Source organism: Phyllostomus discolor, chromosome 1, assembly GCF_004126475.2.
Source record: "Phyllostomus discolor isolate MPI-MPIP mPhyDis1 chromosome 1, mPhyDis1.pri.v3, whole genome shotgun sequence".
Lineage (NCBI taxonomy): Eukaryota > Metazoa > Chordata > Mammalia > Chiroptera > Phyllostomidae > Phyllostomus > Phyllostomus discolor.
Window position 1 is genome coordinate 87,524,413 of NC_040903.2, and position 15,217 is coordinate 87,539,629.

Genomic DNA, 15,217 nt, shown 5'->3' on the forward strand with positions numbered 1-15,217 from the left:
TTTGGTGTCAGGATTTTTTTTTAAGTGACCAGAGGAGACTTTAATTAGCAGCCAGATTTGAAATCCTCTGCACTGGGCCAGACATTTCCATCATCATCATCATCTGGGAACTGCTGCTGCCCTCTGGGTAGGTGTGGATCCCGGGGTCACAGAGTGGGGATGCTGCAGTTGCCCCTTCACTGGCCTTGAACACTGACTTGCTGGCACAAGATTTAAGAGCAACCTCCTACTCATATTCTAATTTGGAAATTGGACAGATACTTAGCAATCTCAGTCCACACTTTGTGCATTTTTTTCCAAATACTCCTTTTGTGTGTACTAAGGTTGACCCATATGAAATTGCCAGTAATTAATTGTTTTTGGACCCTCAAAAACATCAACTTAATATGGTTTGCACTAGCTCCTTGTGGGAGGCCATGTTCCTCTTTCGTATTTTTTAGATACAAAAAATAGAGTATATATCTACTTCTAGTGCTTACCAAATGATACATGCCATAAACGTTAGTTAAAAAAACAACCACTTCACATCTCTGTAAATCAGGGTTGTCAGGAAGCAGGCAGAAGAAGGGTGCTTGCTTGCGGGTGAGTGTGGTGGCTTAAAGCAAAGTCAAGTAACAGTTTCTATTACCTGGAAATTTCAGAGAACTAAGATGTTGAAACAAATTGTTGATATTCAGGGCCAAAAATATAATACCAAACTAAGATTTTTTTATGAGGACCAGTACTAAAGGCTAATTAAATCAATGAATAAGAAATATAAAGATAAAATTAAAGCTAACTAAAAAAAAATAAAAGGGGAAATCTCCCAAGTTAATGCAATCAAACCTACCATCATGAATACTTTAATATAGGTAAAATATCTTTGAAAATAGAAATTAAATTTTACTGAGAACTCCAAATAAAGGCAATTCTTTTGTTTTTAATTATTTAAGGATTCTTTATCTTCTCAGTTACATTTTTATACAACTTTTGATGTGTTGGATCAGTGCCCTCCCTGTAAACATATACTACTCTTAGCCTAAGCTATATTACTGAAAACAGGTTATCTTGGTTTCATTTCTAGTATTGACAAGTCTAAGGAACAGTGCTGGCTATCTGCCTAAATTTCTCTGTGTGCTCTTCTTACCTACAAGTTAGAACTGAATAAATAATCAATGACATACCATAAATATGTATGTGGCAAGTCTGCTCATGTTATTTCATAGTATTAGCTAATGTTAGTTCAGTCTACAATTATGGGGATGTAAAGAGCCTGGAGATAAATTCTATAGCTCAATACATATTTTAGAAAGGAAGAAATTAAGTCCATAATGACGCAGATCCCACAAGCCAGGGTCCGCATCAGTCCTCGAGATGTCAAGTAAATTGTCCCCAATCCTACTGTTGAGAGTGACAAAAATGGAAATAGAATTCTGGTTTCCAGATTATTAGCATATTTTTCCTACTGAAATGCAACAGGTTCTGACATTGGAAACTTAAAAATCAGAGAGGGAGGGGAGGGGAAAAAAGAAGAAGGGAGGAGAGGGGAGAGGAGAGGGAGACAAATGAATCATGAAGGAAATACTGCATCCTGGAAAACACTGTAAGCAAAAGTTTCTCAGCTAAAAATCAATTTATAAAGGGAGTACCAATATTTCACAGAATATTCTGAACAACAAAGTCTTCTGAGTCTATTATAACTTTCAAGTGGCATCTTGTTGATTAAATTTCTCAGTGAGATTGTATAAGGTTAGGATATCCCACGGTCCTGCAACTAGACATCTTGATGATCAGATTAAGAGCTTAGATGATCAAAATGTTTGTTGAGTGAATGAGTTCTCCCAACTACTGAGCCCCATACTCTAGCACTGCAAAAGAGTAAAGAATTTCCTCACTTTCCTTGGAAACAGGGAATGTACTTCGACTATTGTTGTAGGTCTCAAAATAAGTAACCATTAGCTCTCTCTAGAATCCTGAAAGATTACCAAACCAAACCACAGAAACACCAAATTACAGACAACATACTATAAGTTTTATAATAACAAATATTACTAGTAGGGAACTTCATCTACAGTTTCCTCTGAAGGATGTGATTATCACAGATTAAACAGGACCAAAGAGAATAAACACTTCAAACTGACAGCAGCCTATTGGAGTAAATCTGCAGAAATACTTAAGGATCAATTAGTCTGAAACTCTGACAATTACCCTGCGCTTCAAAGCTCTCATAGGTCAGTCAGGAACTGTAAGGGTATCCAAACCAGACGATGAACCAACTGTGACATACAACAGGAAGCAGGCCAATCTTTCAAGAGGATGTTGAAACAAGTTTATATAGAGTGCAGTTGAATTTTTCAAATCAATTTAAGCTTCTTCCTCCAATCTAGAGTCTCTTCTTTTTGAACATCAAAAGAATCAGATTTTAGTGACTTAAAAGAATGCTTTCTCTCTAGGTTTTTCACACTTGAATATTTTCACAGTCAAACAAAGAAATGCCTAGGAACATGAAAGCTCAACCTCCCCAGTAACAACCAACTTGAAACTTGATCGGAATTCAAAGCCTGAAATGCTACCATCAGCTTAATTACAGTTGATTTAAGCAATTCCTTTCTTTTGAGTGAATAGTCTAGATTAACTGGGATTCTATCATAAACTATTTAAGCCAGTATTAGGAAACCCTGAAAGATATTTTAAAAATTTAAATAAAATCAATAAAAATTCTTACTTCTTTTACACTGAAATTATTTTTATAATATTTCTTTCATTTGAAATTGATTGTTTGAGCTGTCTGACCAACCCTTAAATGAATATATCACTTTGTATTTACATTTTAAGTCCAATTAATGCCCAAACAAATTTCATTCCTTGGCTTCTTATCTGTGAACACTTTCTAAGTAGCACAGAATGAAAACAGTATTTATCTATTCACTTCATGCTCAAAATGTTCACACTATAAATCAAGTCAACACTTCATTAAAGCAATCATCAAGTGCATAAAGGCATTCATAAAGTGTTGATTTTTGCTATAGTTATGTTTTTTTCTAATTTGCTTTTATTTTATTTCCAGATGAAAAATATTGCTAAAAGTGGCACAAATGTGTCATGGGTCAAATGACCATGTAATCTGTCATCTCAACTGGGCCACTTCTGAGAGTAAAAGGGGTGTTGTAAGTAAGTAGGCCAGGACCACAGGTGCAAACTGAGCTGTCTCAGGGAAATCAGGCATGTGGGTACCTTATGCCTTAGAACCCAAGTAAGGAACACATTTTCATTTTTAGGCCTTCTGAGGGACTTGGAAATGCCCCTAATGAAAAGAGCCTTTTCAGTCTAAGTCCTTGGGTGTCATGTCCTAGCAGCATGGCCCCTCACTTACCCGACCACCATGTCCTTGGGTCCAGCATTAACAGTGCAGATCCCATCCTCACAGTGCTTCCCCACCAGGCTGTGTGCATGCAGGTGGATGCTTTTTCCATTTGTGACCAACTGAACAATAACCTTGGCAGGTCCCACATAGTTGCAGATCTATGTAAGAAACACATTTTTAAAGTTAGTACATCTGACTATATTGCAATGTAGAAAAATGCTTAGGACAAGCCCATAAGTATAAAAAATATGATACAAAATTAGGCATACCTATACATATATGACCACAGCTCCATTTTTAAAAATATGTGATGAACAACTGGTAGGATGGAAATAAATCAATGCCAGTGGTGGTTTTTGTGAATGTGGAGGATCTACTCCAGCAAGCAGTTCATACATATAATACAGTCTGTAATGTTAAAGTTGGAACATCCTAAAGAGGACGCTGTGAAGCCGTGGAGTATCCTCTGCCCACTAACTAAGAATGCCCTCACCACAACTTTGGTCATAACAGCTGGATTAAGGACCCATCAGAATGGAACTGGGATTGAAAGATAATGGAAATCAAAGGAAGGAGAGACGTGAGCAGGAACAGTGTGTCCTGTGTGTCTGTCATGAGACTGGGCAGGGGAGAGACTGCCAGGGACATGGCTGTACAGGCTGTCAGCAGACAGCTGGGCCTGCAGTGGTTGGTCAGGGCACTTCCGCCAGCACTCTCTGCTCTGACCTCTGATAACTGAATTACATATGCCCAGGTCATGGTCCGTTTTTTTCAGTTCAAACACATGTACTTCCAAGGTGCAAATCCTTAGATGAGACACCTATTTAGCTCTTATTTTATAAAATCAAGGTTTTCACTTAAGGTAACATCTTTTTTTATTGTTATACTGTTGAAAAGATAATGAAAGCAATGCAAAGGAAACAGCATGGGGATAATTACATAAAAATTATTTATTTATTTTTTAGAGAGAGGGGAAGGGAGGGAAAAACAGAAGACAAACATTGATGAGAGACAGACACATCAATCAGTTGCCATACCCTGACCAGGAACGGAACCTACAACCTGACTGGGAATCAAACCGATGACCTTCTGCTTCGTGGGATGATGTCGAACCAACTGAGCCACACCAGTCAGGTCGATAATTGTATTTTAAGCAAAGAGAGGTTGGACACCCTTTCTCCTCTAGTTGGTCCTCAGACCTCTAAAGCATACCACAGAGTACTTCCTTGAGAAAGCCGAACACTAAAATCATATTAACAGAAAAGATTATGGCTTTATTTTTACCTTCCTGAATCTGGAAGTCAGAATCCTGTTGAAAATTCAGCCAAACTGTTGGAAATGCACTATATCTCCTCAAAGGGTGACCAGCCCTCCTGGTTTGCCTAGAACCGAGCAGGTTTCCTGGTACACAAGACTCTCAGGATTAAGAGTTTGTCATCCTGTCTCTTCAGCTCACATTGTTTATTTTTGAGGAAGTGCATGACTTAAACTCAGTCTCTCAACTATGCAACCATTAGAAATATTTTAATCTGCACAGTCTTTAGCTCAGAAGGGAAAGAAAGTATTGGGTTGGCCAAAAAGTTTGTTGGTTTTTTTCTGTAACATGGCTCTAAGTAGCACTTAGTTGTCTTCGTTCAAAACAATTTTGTTAGATTGTATTGTGACAGCTGTCATATCAGTGTGCATTTTTTTATTTTGAACCATTTTTTATTTTATTTTTTAAATTTTCTTTTATTATTTATTTATTTATTTATTACATGTTTACCTATGCCTCCATTTTGACCCGAATCAAAAACTTTTTTCTTAATTTTATCTTAATCATTGTTCAAATACAGTTTTCTCTTTTTTTACTCCCAGTCCAGCCCCCCCACCCCTCCCCACTTCCCTCCCATTACCACCCTCCCCCTAGTTTTTGACCATGTATCCTTTAAGTTTGTTCCTGTGAACCCTTCCCAATGTCCCCTGAAATTACCTCTACTCTCCCCTGTGGTCACTGTCAGCCTGTCCTCTATTTCAGTGTCTTTGGTTAGATTTTGCTTGTTTCTTTGTTTTGTTGTTTAGGTTCCTGTTAAAGGTGAGATCATATGGTATTTGCCTTTCACTGCCTGGCTTGTTTTGCTTAGCATAATGCTTTCCAGTTCCATCCATGCTGTTGCAAAGGGTAGGAGCTCCTTTCTTTCTGCTGCATAGAATTCCATTGTGTAAATGTACCATAGTTTTTTGATCCATTCATTTACTGATGGGCATCTTGGCTGCTTCTAGCATCTAGCTATTGTAAATTGTGCTGCTATGAACATTGGGATGCACAGGTTCTTTTGGATTGGTGTTTTAGTGTTCTTAGGATAGAGTCCCAGCAGTGGAATCACAGGGTCAAAAGGCAGATCCATTTTTAGTTTTCTGAGGAAGTTCCATACTGCTTTCCATAGTGGTTGTACCAGTCTGCAGCCCCACCAACAGTGCACTAGGGACCCCTTTTCTCCACAACCTATCCAACACTTGTTGTTTGTTGCTTTGTTTATGATGGCCATTCTGACTGGTGTGAAGTGGTATCTCATTGTGGTTTTAATTTGCATCTCTCTGATAGCTAGTGATATTGAACATCGTTTCATGTGTCTTTGGATTTTCTGTATATCCTCCTTGGAGAAGTGTCTGTTCAAGTCTTTTGCCCACTTTTTTAACTGGATTCCTTGTCTTCTTAGAGTGTAGTCATGTAAGTTCTTTATATATTTTGGAGATTAAACCCTTGTCTGAGATATCATTGGCAAATATGTTTTCCCATACAGTTGGTTCTCTTTTAATTTTGATACTATTTTCTTTAGCTGTGCAGAAGCTTTTAATTTTGATGAGGTCCCATTTGTTTATTCTTTCCTTTATGTCCCTTGCTCTAGGGGACAAGTCAGTAAAAAAGTTTCTTCATGAAATATCTGAGATTTTCCTACCTACGTTCTCCTCTAGGACTTTAATGGTGTCACGTTTTATATTTAAGTCTTTTATCCACCTTGAATTTATTTTTGTATATGGTGTAAGTTGGTGTTCAAGCTTCATTTTTTTGCACATGGCTGTCTCAGTGTGCATTTTTTAAAAAACATCGAAGTTGGATAATTTTGGTGTAGCCATTTTAATATTGAAGATGTAACAAAATAAGCCACATTGTTTGCATTGATGCCTTATTATTTCAAGAAAGAAATGTCACTAAAATGCAAAAAAAAGATTTTTGCAGAGTATGAACAAGATGCTGTGACTGACTGAATGTGTCAAAGTGTCTTGCAAAGTTTCATGCTGGAGATTTCTCACTGGACGATGCTCCATGGTCGGGTAGACCAGTTGAAGTTGATAGTGATCAAATTGAGACATTAATAGAGAACAATCAACATTATACCATGCAGGAGATAGCTGACATACTCAAAATATCCAAATCATAAAGTTATTGATGAAAATGAAAAATGGGTCTTTTACTTTAAAGAAAAATCTAAATGGACTTTTTGGCCAACCCAATAGATAGGAATCCCATCTAGCAAACTTGAGGAAGAACCTACACTTGCCAATAAAATTTCTTGTATTTTAAACAGAATCCCATTCAACCAGTCTACTTCTCCTATAGCTTCAACAAATAGATTCAGATTCCATTGATGCAGGCTTTTGTTAGGATTTTTTTCAGTATGGATTTTTCCCCAATCCAATCTCTCATTGTAAGAGTTGAGGAGAAGTTGGTAAGAGTTGGGATATTCCCCAGAGGGTTTTTGGGGAGAGAAGATCCATGCACCCCAGCAAAAGACAGACTTCTCTCTAACCCACAGTGTGCCCCACCCCCCAAAACCTTGGGGCTTGTCTGCCTGAACCTTGACCCAAAGCTAATGCAAGAGTTTGCTTTCGAACCTCTAAAAGCCCTTCCGGAGGAGCATGGCCACCTGTGGGAGTGGTCTCCACTTCTTATAGAGCAAGCTGATTACAAAGAACATTTAGGATTAAATGAGGTTTTGACCACCTCAAACCACAAATAAACAATTTCTTAAACACACATAGCACTTTCAAAAACCCTCTGGGCATAAAACTAATTATGAACCTAGTGCTTTCCCTTGATAACAGGCAGAAAACCTTTGCCCTTCAGGGCAGGAGAGGGAATGAAAAATTCTGGATTTGCTCCAAAGTTGACTGTTGATCCTACATACGCTGGATGACTGATGCCAGTTTTGTGCCTTTGGTGCTGACATCTGAAATTAGGCTCTGTTATGATGACATCTATACAGGGACTTCTTCAGGAGTAAATGAACGGTGAAAGCACTAAGCACAGAGATGCACTGGTGTAAAGCATGTTGAAATGCTTCACTTAGGTGAAATCGGGCAGGCTTTACACTTCAGCAGGACAGCAGAAGGAATCTAGCAATTAAAGTCCAGTCACTTTGAATATCTGGGCCCTTCAGTGTCACCACTGTGAAGGAAGGAATCAGTCACTGAAAGAAAGAGGTGGGGAGGTGTCCTCAAAAAAGTACTCACATCTTTTTCTTGATATTTACTTCATGATCAAGGGGTGGCAAGAATGAGGAACTGAGTAGTCTCTGAGGTACAGGTACCTGAAAAATTTGCCAGTGACTAATGTGCTATCTGAGCCATTTGAAAGAGCTCAAGTCAGCATGGCATCATCTGGTTTTTACACAGACCACAGGGTGAGGACCAGGACGACTCTGGGTTTTGTGGACTTTCCAAAATACTGACTGAAAGAAGAAAACTGAAGTGTGAAACAGAAAAAAAAATTTTTCGAATTATATGGCAAATGAGGACAACAGGATTCTAACATGGAGGATGGAGGATATTTTATAAAATGCCACAACAGCTGAGAACTATTTGCAGCTGATTCAGAAATTCATTTGTTCTGTGGAGAATTTGATTATTTTTCTTCAGCCTCCCTTTTACTTCTTTGAATAGTGTTTTCCTTGAAAATTAAGCTTATAGAAAGCAAGTGTATCTTCCAGAAAGGCTGGAATGTTTTTGAAAGAGTCTAAGCATATTAGGCTCTTAATTACACACTAGTGGCTTAAACATAAGTTGAGTTTTCAGTTACTGCCAAGGAGAGAGCAGTGACAACTTAAGTAATCGGCTATGAGGGGGACATTTTAAGGACAAGTACTTGATGGGCAGACTGGCTAGGCTTGAAGACAGTTCTATCATTTACCAGCTCTGTGGCCTTGGGCAGTGTTCAATTCCTCCTCAGTAAAATGGAGATAATGATAGTGCCTCACAGGTTTGTTGTGAGCATTAAATATGTCAATGAGTGTGAAGTTTTTAGAACACTATCCAGTAAGTAACTGTAGTACACAAGAGTTAATTACTACCTTATTTATTACTTTAATGTACTCCTCTACCTAGGGATCTTTAAATAATACAACTGCCCTGAGATAATTAAAATAAAAAATCCTGTCTGAAGGCAAGTGGCTAGTATAAATGACTAATTAAAGCCACTTTTATTCCTAGGGTCTTTTCTCCAGAGTACCCTGTTTTATTGGGCTTTATTAATTTTCCAGTAATGATTATGTTATTTAGGAACTGCTGTCATTCTTGGGGGTGCTCAGGATTTTGTGGCTTCCTTGATGTAATTAAGCCTTTCTTCCAGGAGCTTTATGATTCAGTACCTACTAGTGACCACAGGCTAGATCTACTTTCTGAGTAAGAAACAGAAATCAAAGTCTCAGATAATACCAAACTTAGCCAAATCACCTTCTTTTATTTAAAACAACTCTGTCGTGCTCTGGCAAAGTACACACTGATTCTTTAAAGGTGACTAAGAGAAGTAGGCTAGAATTTTCTGGGAGTTAGAATCTGAAATGTTCAGTTCACTTGCCAAGTACACGTGACCAAATCACGTCGGCAGAAATGTAAAGTCAGCATGAATGTAAGACATGGCACATCAAGCCGTTCTTTCCTGCTTAGTTTTTCCCATGAAGTGATGAACGGAATTTATCACTTTAATTAGATGATAACTAAGGAAGAGGGAGGGGGAAAATGCAGTTTTCCGACAGAAATCTATCCTGACTTTGTGTACTAACTTCGTCCTGTATCACTAAAGCGGCAGAGCACTGTGGTTAATTCCAGGAGCTCAGAAGCCAGGCTGCTGGGCTAAACTCCCTCTGCTGCCACTTGCTGATGGGTCAACAGGGGCAGATGCTTAACATCTCTGAGTATCAGTTTGTCCATCTTCAAAATGAAAGTAATAACACATCTTACTTCACAGGACTGTTTGTAAGGATTAAATAAACTGATATATTACTCAGAACCTAGTGGGATTAGCAATCTCAAATATCAACTCTCTTGTCCTGGCTATTACCTCACTGATGATCAAATTGTACCCATTTAGTCAATGAGGATTTTTGAGCCCGTATATGTTTCACGCCCTGAAGTAAATCAGGGAGTGAAGGGACACACAGTGAGTACAAAAGAGACACAACCCCTGTTCTTACAGGAATTAAAGAGTGGGAACAAGACTAACCAAAGAATCTCCCCAATAAACGTAAATGTGTACCAGTGAGGCACTAAGGACGTCTCCTGCAAGGATCTGATCTGGTCAGGAAGTGTGAGAAAGCATCCTGAGGGAGTAATGAGGGCTGAGCTCTGGAAGAAAACCAGGAGAGGAATAAGGGAAGGGGTGAGCAGGAGATGAGGGGGTTGAGAACAGTATTCCCGAAAGGAAGAGCAGCATGTGCAAAGGCTCTCTCGGGAGTCCTACTTCCTGTCTCCTCAGTCATACCACCATGTCTCAGAGTTTCCTTCAAGTGGTTCTACCACTTGGGGGTGTCCCTGCCTTCTTTTCTGTACCTAGAACCACCCATTCCTTAAGGGTGAGACTTAATCCTGCTTCTTCCATGACACGCTCCTCACCACTTTAACCCACAAAACTCCACTGTTGTCCCTTGTTGGGGGAATGACATTGTAGTAGGGAAGGAAAACTACAGGCAACTTACTGCAATGAAACAATGGTAAAACCAATGGACAACTACAGGGTTATTGTCCCATCTCTCTTGCTTGTTACATTCCCAGCATACATATATCTCTATGTTCTAACTCACTGCTTTTAAGGAAGGAAAGGGAGGGAAACATGGTAACTCAGTCGCTCTTCACATCAGCCCTATGGGGTGGGTACTGGTACCCCATTCCACAGCCAAGGGAGCCAAGGCACACTGGCACACTGAGATGAAGTAAACTTGACCTGCAGATCAAGTGGTAGATAGAAAACCTTACTATTCTGGGGTCTAACAAATGTGTTAAGAAGATTGTGACTTCATTTTGAACAAATAGATACAAATAAAGAAAATCCCAGTTGATTAAAAGAAAAGATGAAGTAAACTGCCATCATTCCCATAACTGGATTGGATGGGCAGCCCTTTGAACCTGGGTCTGTTCGCTTCCAAAGCCTATTCACATTTTGCATTACACTGGGTGCCATGAGGTTTGATCACTTTTTCTTTTGTTTGTCGGTCTGCCCAGTGTTCTGTAGCTCTGCTTTTCATAGCAGTGTTGGTACATGACGGTTATTACTGAAAAACCTGTTCGCTTGGTTCTATTGGTGTGTGTTGTGAGAAAGGTCTTCAAGAGAGTTGTGAGGTGGCAGAAGTGCACTCTTGAGAGGAAACCTCCTTCATAAAAAACATCATGCCACAGACATCATTAAACTATGCACTGATTCTTTTTTGTTAGGTTGCATGTCAGAATATAAAATGAAGAAAAGGAAGAGGGCAGGGAAAAGGAGAGTGATGTGGGGGAGGGAGAAGAAGAAAGGGAAACAGAAGAACATTATTTTCATAATATATCTTCTTGGTGATGAAACACTGTCAGATTTTATTGGTCTTTATTATTTGTAGAGCACCCAGGAAGTACAGGATAACCTTTATTAAACAAGATAGCACAGAACAATGTTTAACAGTTTCTGGCATAGAGTAGGAGGATGCTTGGTAAAGTTAGTTTAGTTTTGTTTTTTTTTAAGGCAGGGGATTTCAGGTTGATCCAATCTCAGATAAAATACCAGCTCTTTCTTCTTCCAGCTCAGTGGCTTCACCCAAGCTCAAGCACCTTGCTAAGCCTCCTGCCCCACACTGTAATGTGACCTGAGAGGGCTCAGCGAGCACTGCCCAGTGCCTGGCACATGGCAGGCACTGTGGAAGCACCAGTCTCTTTCCTTCTCTTTTATATACAAGTAGTCTGTGTCACCCCCGGGCCTCTCAGTGACCCTGTGAGGGAGACCATGTTGGCACCATCATCCTCATTCTGCACATCAGGAAACAGAAATTCAGATTAACAAGTGACCTCACACAAGGTCAGACAGCCAGGATGCAGAGGAACTTGGGAGCCATCCCGAGTCTTCTGAATGTAAGTGTGGTGTTCTTATGAAGGTGGAATGACCTGAAAATATCCTCTGTGACCCACTTGCTGTGGAAAACATGCTTGTTTCTACAGAAAGTGCTCCTGGACCTGTGTTCACGTGTTCCCATTCTTTCACCTTGCTCAATGCCCTCCTTATTTGAGCAACATCACATGTGGTGCAGATGTCAAGCTGGGATTAGAAGGGCAAACTGCACCATTAAATACTAGGAGACAGGCTAAGAAGGTCTGATTAACTACACAGAAGACAAATAAAATCTCTGTATACATGTAACTCTGCTTTAAAAGTTTAAGTTTTCTGTCATACTTTGACCTGGAATTTTTTTGTTTGTTGCTACTCTGTTTTAATTTTGAGTTTCATTATATCAAATATAGCTTCTTATAAATCGGAAAATCAAGTAGCACACTATTGCTGCCTCCAAGGATTTTGGGGTACTTGTACCTCAATAATGTCATTACTTCATTAACAAATTACAACTAAATCTGTGGCCCAATTATCCATGGTCGCAAAAGAATATGGAAGGAGTACACAATTTGTAATTTATGGATGAACTGTGTTACAAATGTTCATTTATATGCCACTTGTACTGGGAACTTGGGTTTACTCTTAACAGAAAATGAAGTTTAAAATAGTGGTATCCTGGTACCATTTTTTCCCCCTATATTTCTTACCCTCCTTACTACACTATGTACATTCTCAAACTCTTCTTCTGAACAAAGCATAAACTATATAATATCTTAGTCAAACCTTCAAAACATATCCTGAATCTAACCACTTCTTACCCCTTACTGCCACTGACTGGTTTCAAGCCTCCAGGATCTCCTCAGTTTTTGCTCTTGTCTAAGTTTCTTGTGCCTCCCCCGCTTTCCCACAGCCCTGCATGATTCTGTTCAAGTCAGGTCATGCCAGACTTGTAGCTCTGCTCAAAGTCCTCCAGAAGCGAAAGCTATTGACATTGAATGATTAGTACCACAAGGGGACTCATTATATTATTCCATGTATATATGACTAACATTTTCTACATAAGAAGTTAAAAAAAAAACAAAAAACCCAAAACCTCCAATGCCTTTCCATCTTAAAAGCCAAAGTCTTTACAATGGCATATGAGGCCCTGGACAATCTAACCCTCCTTTTCCTCATCAATTTTGTTTCTTACTGATCCTACGCAGCCACATCAACCTCCTCACGGCTCCTGACCTTGCCAGCTCAGCTCCCACCTGGAAGCGCCTGTGTGTGCTGTCCTCTGCCTAGAACCCTCTTTTTGCATGTTCTCGTACCTTCCTTCAGGCTTGGCAGGAATGCTCTTCTTTCAGGCAGGCTTTCACTCATCACCGCCCCTCTGCAAAATATAACCACTCCCATACTCCAATCCCTGCATTCTTTCCTCCTTTCCCCTGCTTTACTTTTCTGTGTTCGTTACTATTTAAAATGCTACAGTTTACTAATTTTCTTTGTTTCCTACCTTCCCCATGAAAACAGAAGCTCTATAAACTCGGGGATACTGATTTCTCCCCTGTTATATCCCCAGTGCGTGCAGTATTTGTCATACTGTGGGCATTCAATACTTCTTTAATGAATGCACGATCAAAATGTTATCTATGGAAGGCAATTTATGAAAATATGAAGAGTTGTGTTAGGTAGTAGGTAAAAATAAGGTTAACTATATTCTTCCTTTTGTTACTTTGTCATTCTTAAAAACTGGCTAGATCCCAGAGTAGCCTCTCAGTAGGCTACTTACATGAGGATGCATTAAAGACCAGAGCAGGACATTAGCCTAAGTTGGCAAAGTGCCTGTGTGTGGCTAGGGTGGGGGTGATGGGGGCGGGGCACGGCCGGGCTTCTGGACTTGCTGTGGTGAGGGGAATCTATTGCTGAGGGGCAGGAATTCTGGCAGCTGTAAGAAAGTGAAGGGAAGGTGACTCTTGAATCATCGGCCCTGGGAAACCAAGTAGCAGCTCTCCTCTTACAGTCCAAGACATCCCTAGTCTTTCCCTCTTCCCACTCTCATTGCTGTTGCTCATAAGGTATTTTCCCATGTACTGAAGTCTTAGTACCTCACCCAAACCCTTTCTGTTTCTTGCCTTATTATCACCCTCAGTGATTGATACCCAGAATTCACATTTCTGAATCACTTCAATTTCACATCCTCTTATTCCTTAAATGAGATGCACTTTCTATGACGTTCACTCTGGTGACTGACAGGAATAACCACCCCACAGGACCTTATCATGACACAGTGCCAGTCTACACCTCCAAGATCTCCAACTGCTGTGCTTCTTTTCAATGCAGAGCACAGGCTCTGGAGTCAGACAGACCTGCTCTGACCCCTGGCTCCTGCTGTTGCTGGCTGCGCCCTCCTGGGCAAGTTACTTAGCTTTTTTGACTTGTTTCCCCATCTGTAAAATGTGAATACAAATATATAATCTTTGAATTTTCATGAGGTTTAAAGGAGATACTTTAAAATGTCTCAGATATATGACTGTGATTCTTATTTCTTCATGCTTAAGCAGATTATCTGCAGTGGAGAGTTCCTCTGGCTTCACTGAGAGGATGCAAACCACTGCATGCGTGTCTCCTCAGCCTCCCTTCTCCTTACTGGTACTCAGGCTCAAAATGTCCCTGTTATTGCACATATCCTCTCCTAATTCAGAGAAATGGAGATCTGTTCCCTTTTCCAGGACTAATCACTCTGGTTTTGCCCTTAATGTCATCCTTATTCCAGACCCCCTTGAATTACCCTCGTCCTCTCCTCTCCAAAGGACCCTTCCCTTTAGCCCACAAAACATGTACCCTCTTCTTTCTTATTCCACAGAACCCCTTTCCTGATGATGATGATGATGATGACGACCACGACAACTGTAACAGTTAGCATTTATTGAAACCTATGGGCCAGGCACTATACTACAACCTACAGAACCAGACTTTCATTTGATTTTCTCTACAATTCAATGAGAAAGATTCTTAAAAGGTACTCACACCTGCTTGGGTGCCATTCTCTTTTTCCTTACCAAATATGCAAGAAAAGCTCTAGTCACCAATGCTGAACCTCCTACCCTTCCTCAAATGAAGAGATGTTTAAAGATCATGACTGACTCCATGTTTCCAAACACACTAGCCATTTTCATCTTAACCTCTCTGAAGCCAGGGATGTGTTAGCATTCCCTCCTAAAACTCTTTCCTCACACTTCTTTGTACGCTTCTGTGAAGGCACTCTCCCTCTTCCCCAAAGAAAAGTTTTGCCAGAGATCTGTCCTTGGTTTATTTCTAATCTTCATCATGATCAGTCTCTTGATACTCTTATCTAGTCTCTCAGATTTAAGTACTACTCCATTCAGATGCTCGTAATTTAAATCTCGTCTGCTTAATTTCCTGTCTGTAACATCATTACAATTCACTTTGTCCAAGACTGAACAAATTGCCTTCCTTCTGAAACCGACTCTACCCCCTATTAAATGGAGTACAACCTTCTAAGCAATTGCACCAAAATCTTCCCTTCATCGTGAAGT

At 39.9% G+C, this 15,217-nt stretch overlaps 1 protein-coding gene across 3 annotated transcripts in view; it reads right to left on the bottom strand.

Annotated features, from left to right (window-relative positions):
- The window catches only part of NFKB1 (nuclear factor kappa B subunit 1), a 128,873-nt gene that overhangs the window by 41,175 nt on the left and 72,481 nt on the right, over positions 1-15,217 (bottom strand). For all 3 annotated transcript variants that reach the window (XM_028506770.2, XM_036025942.1, XM_036025951.1), the window contains one exon: positions 3,353-3,501. In XM_028506770.2, the coding sequence (XP_028362571.1) occupies positions 3,353-3,501 (149 nt within the window). The remainder of the gene's footprint in view (positions 1-3,352; positions 3,502-15,217) is intronic.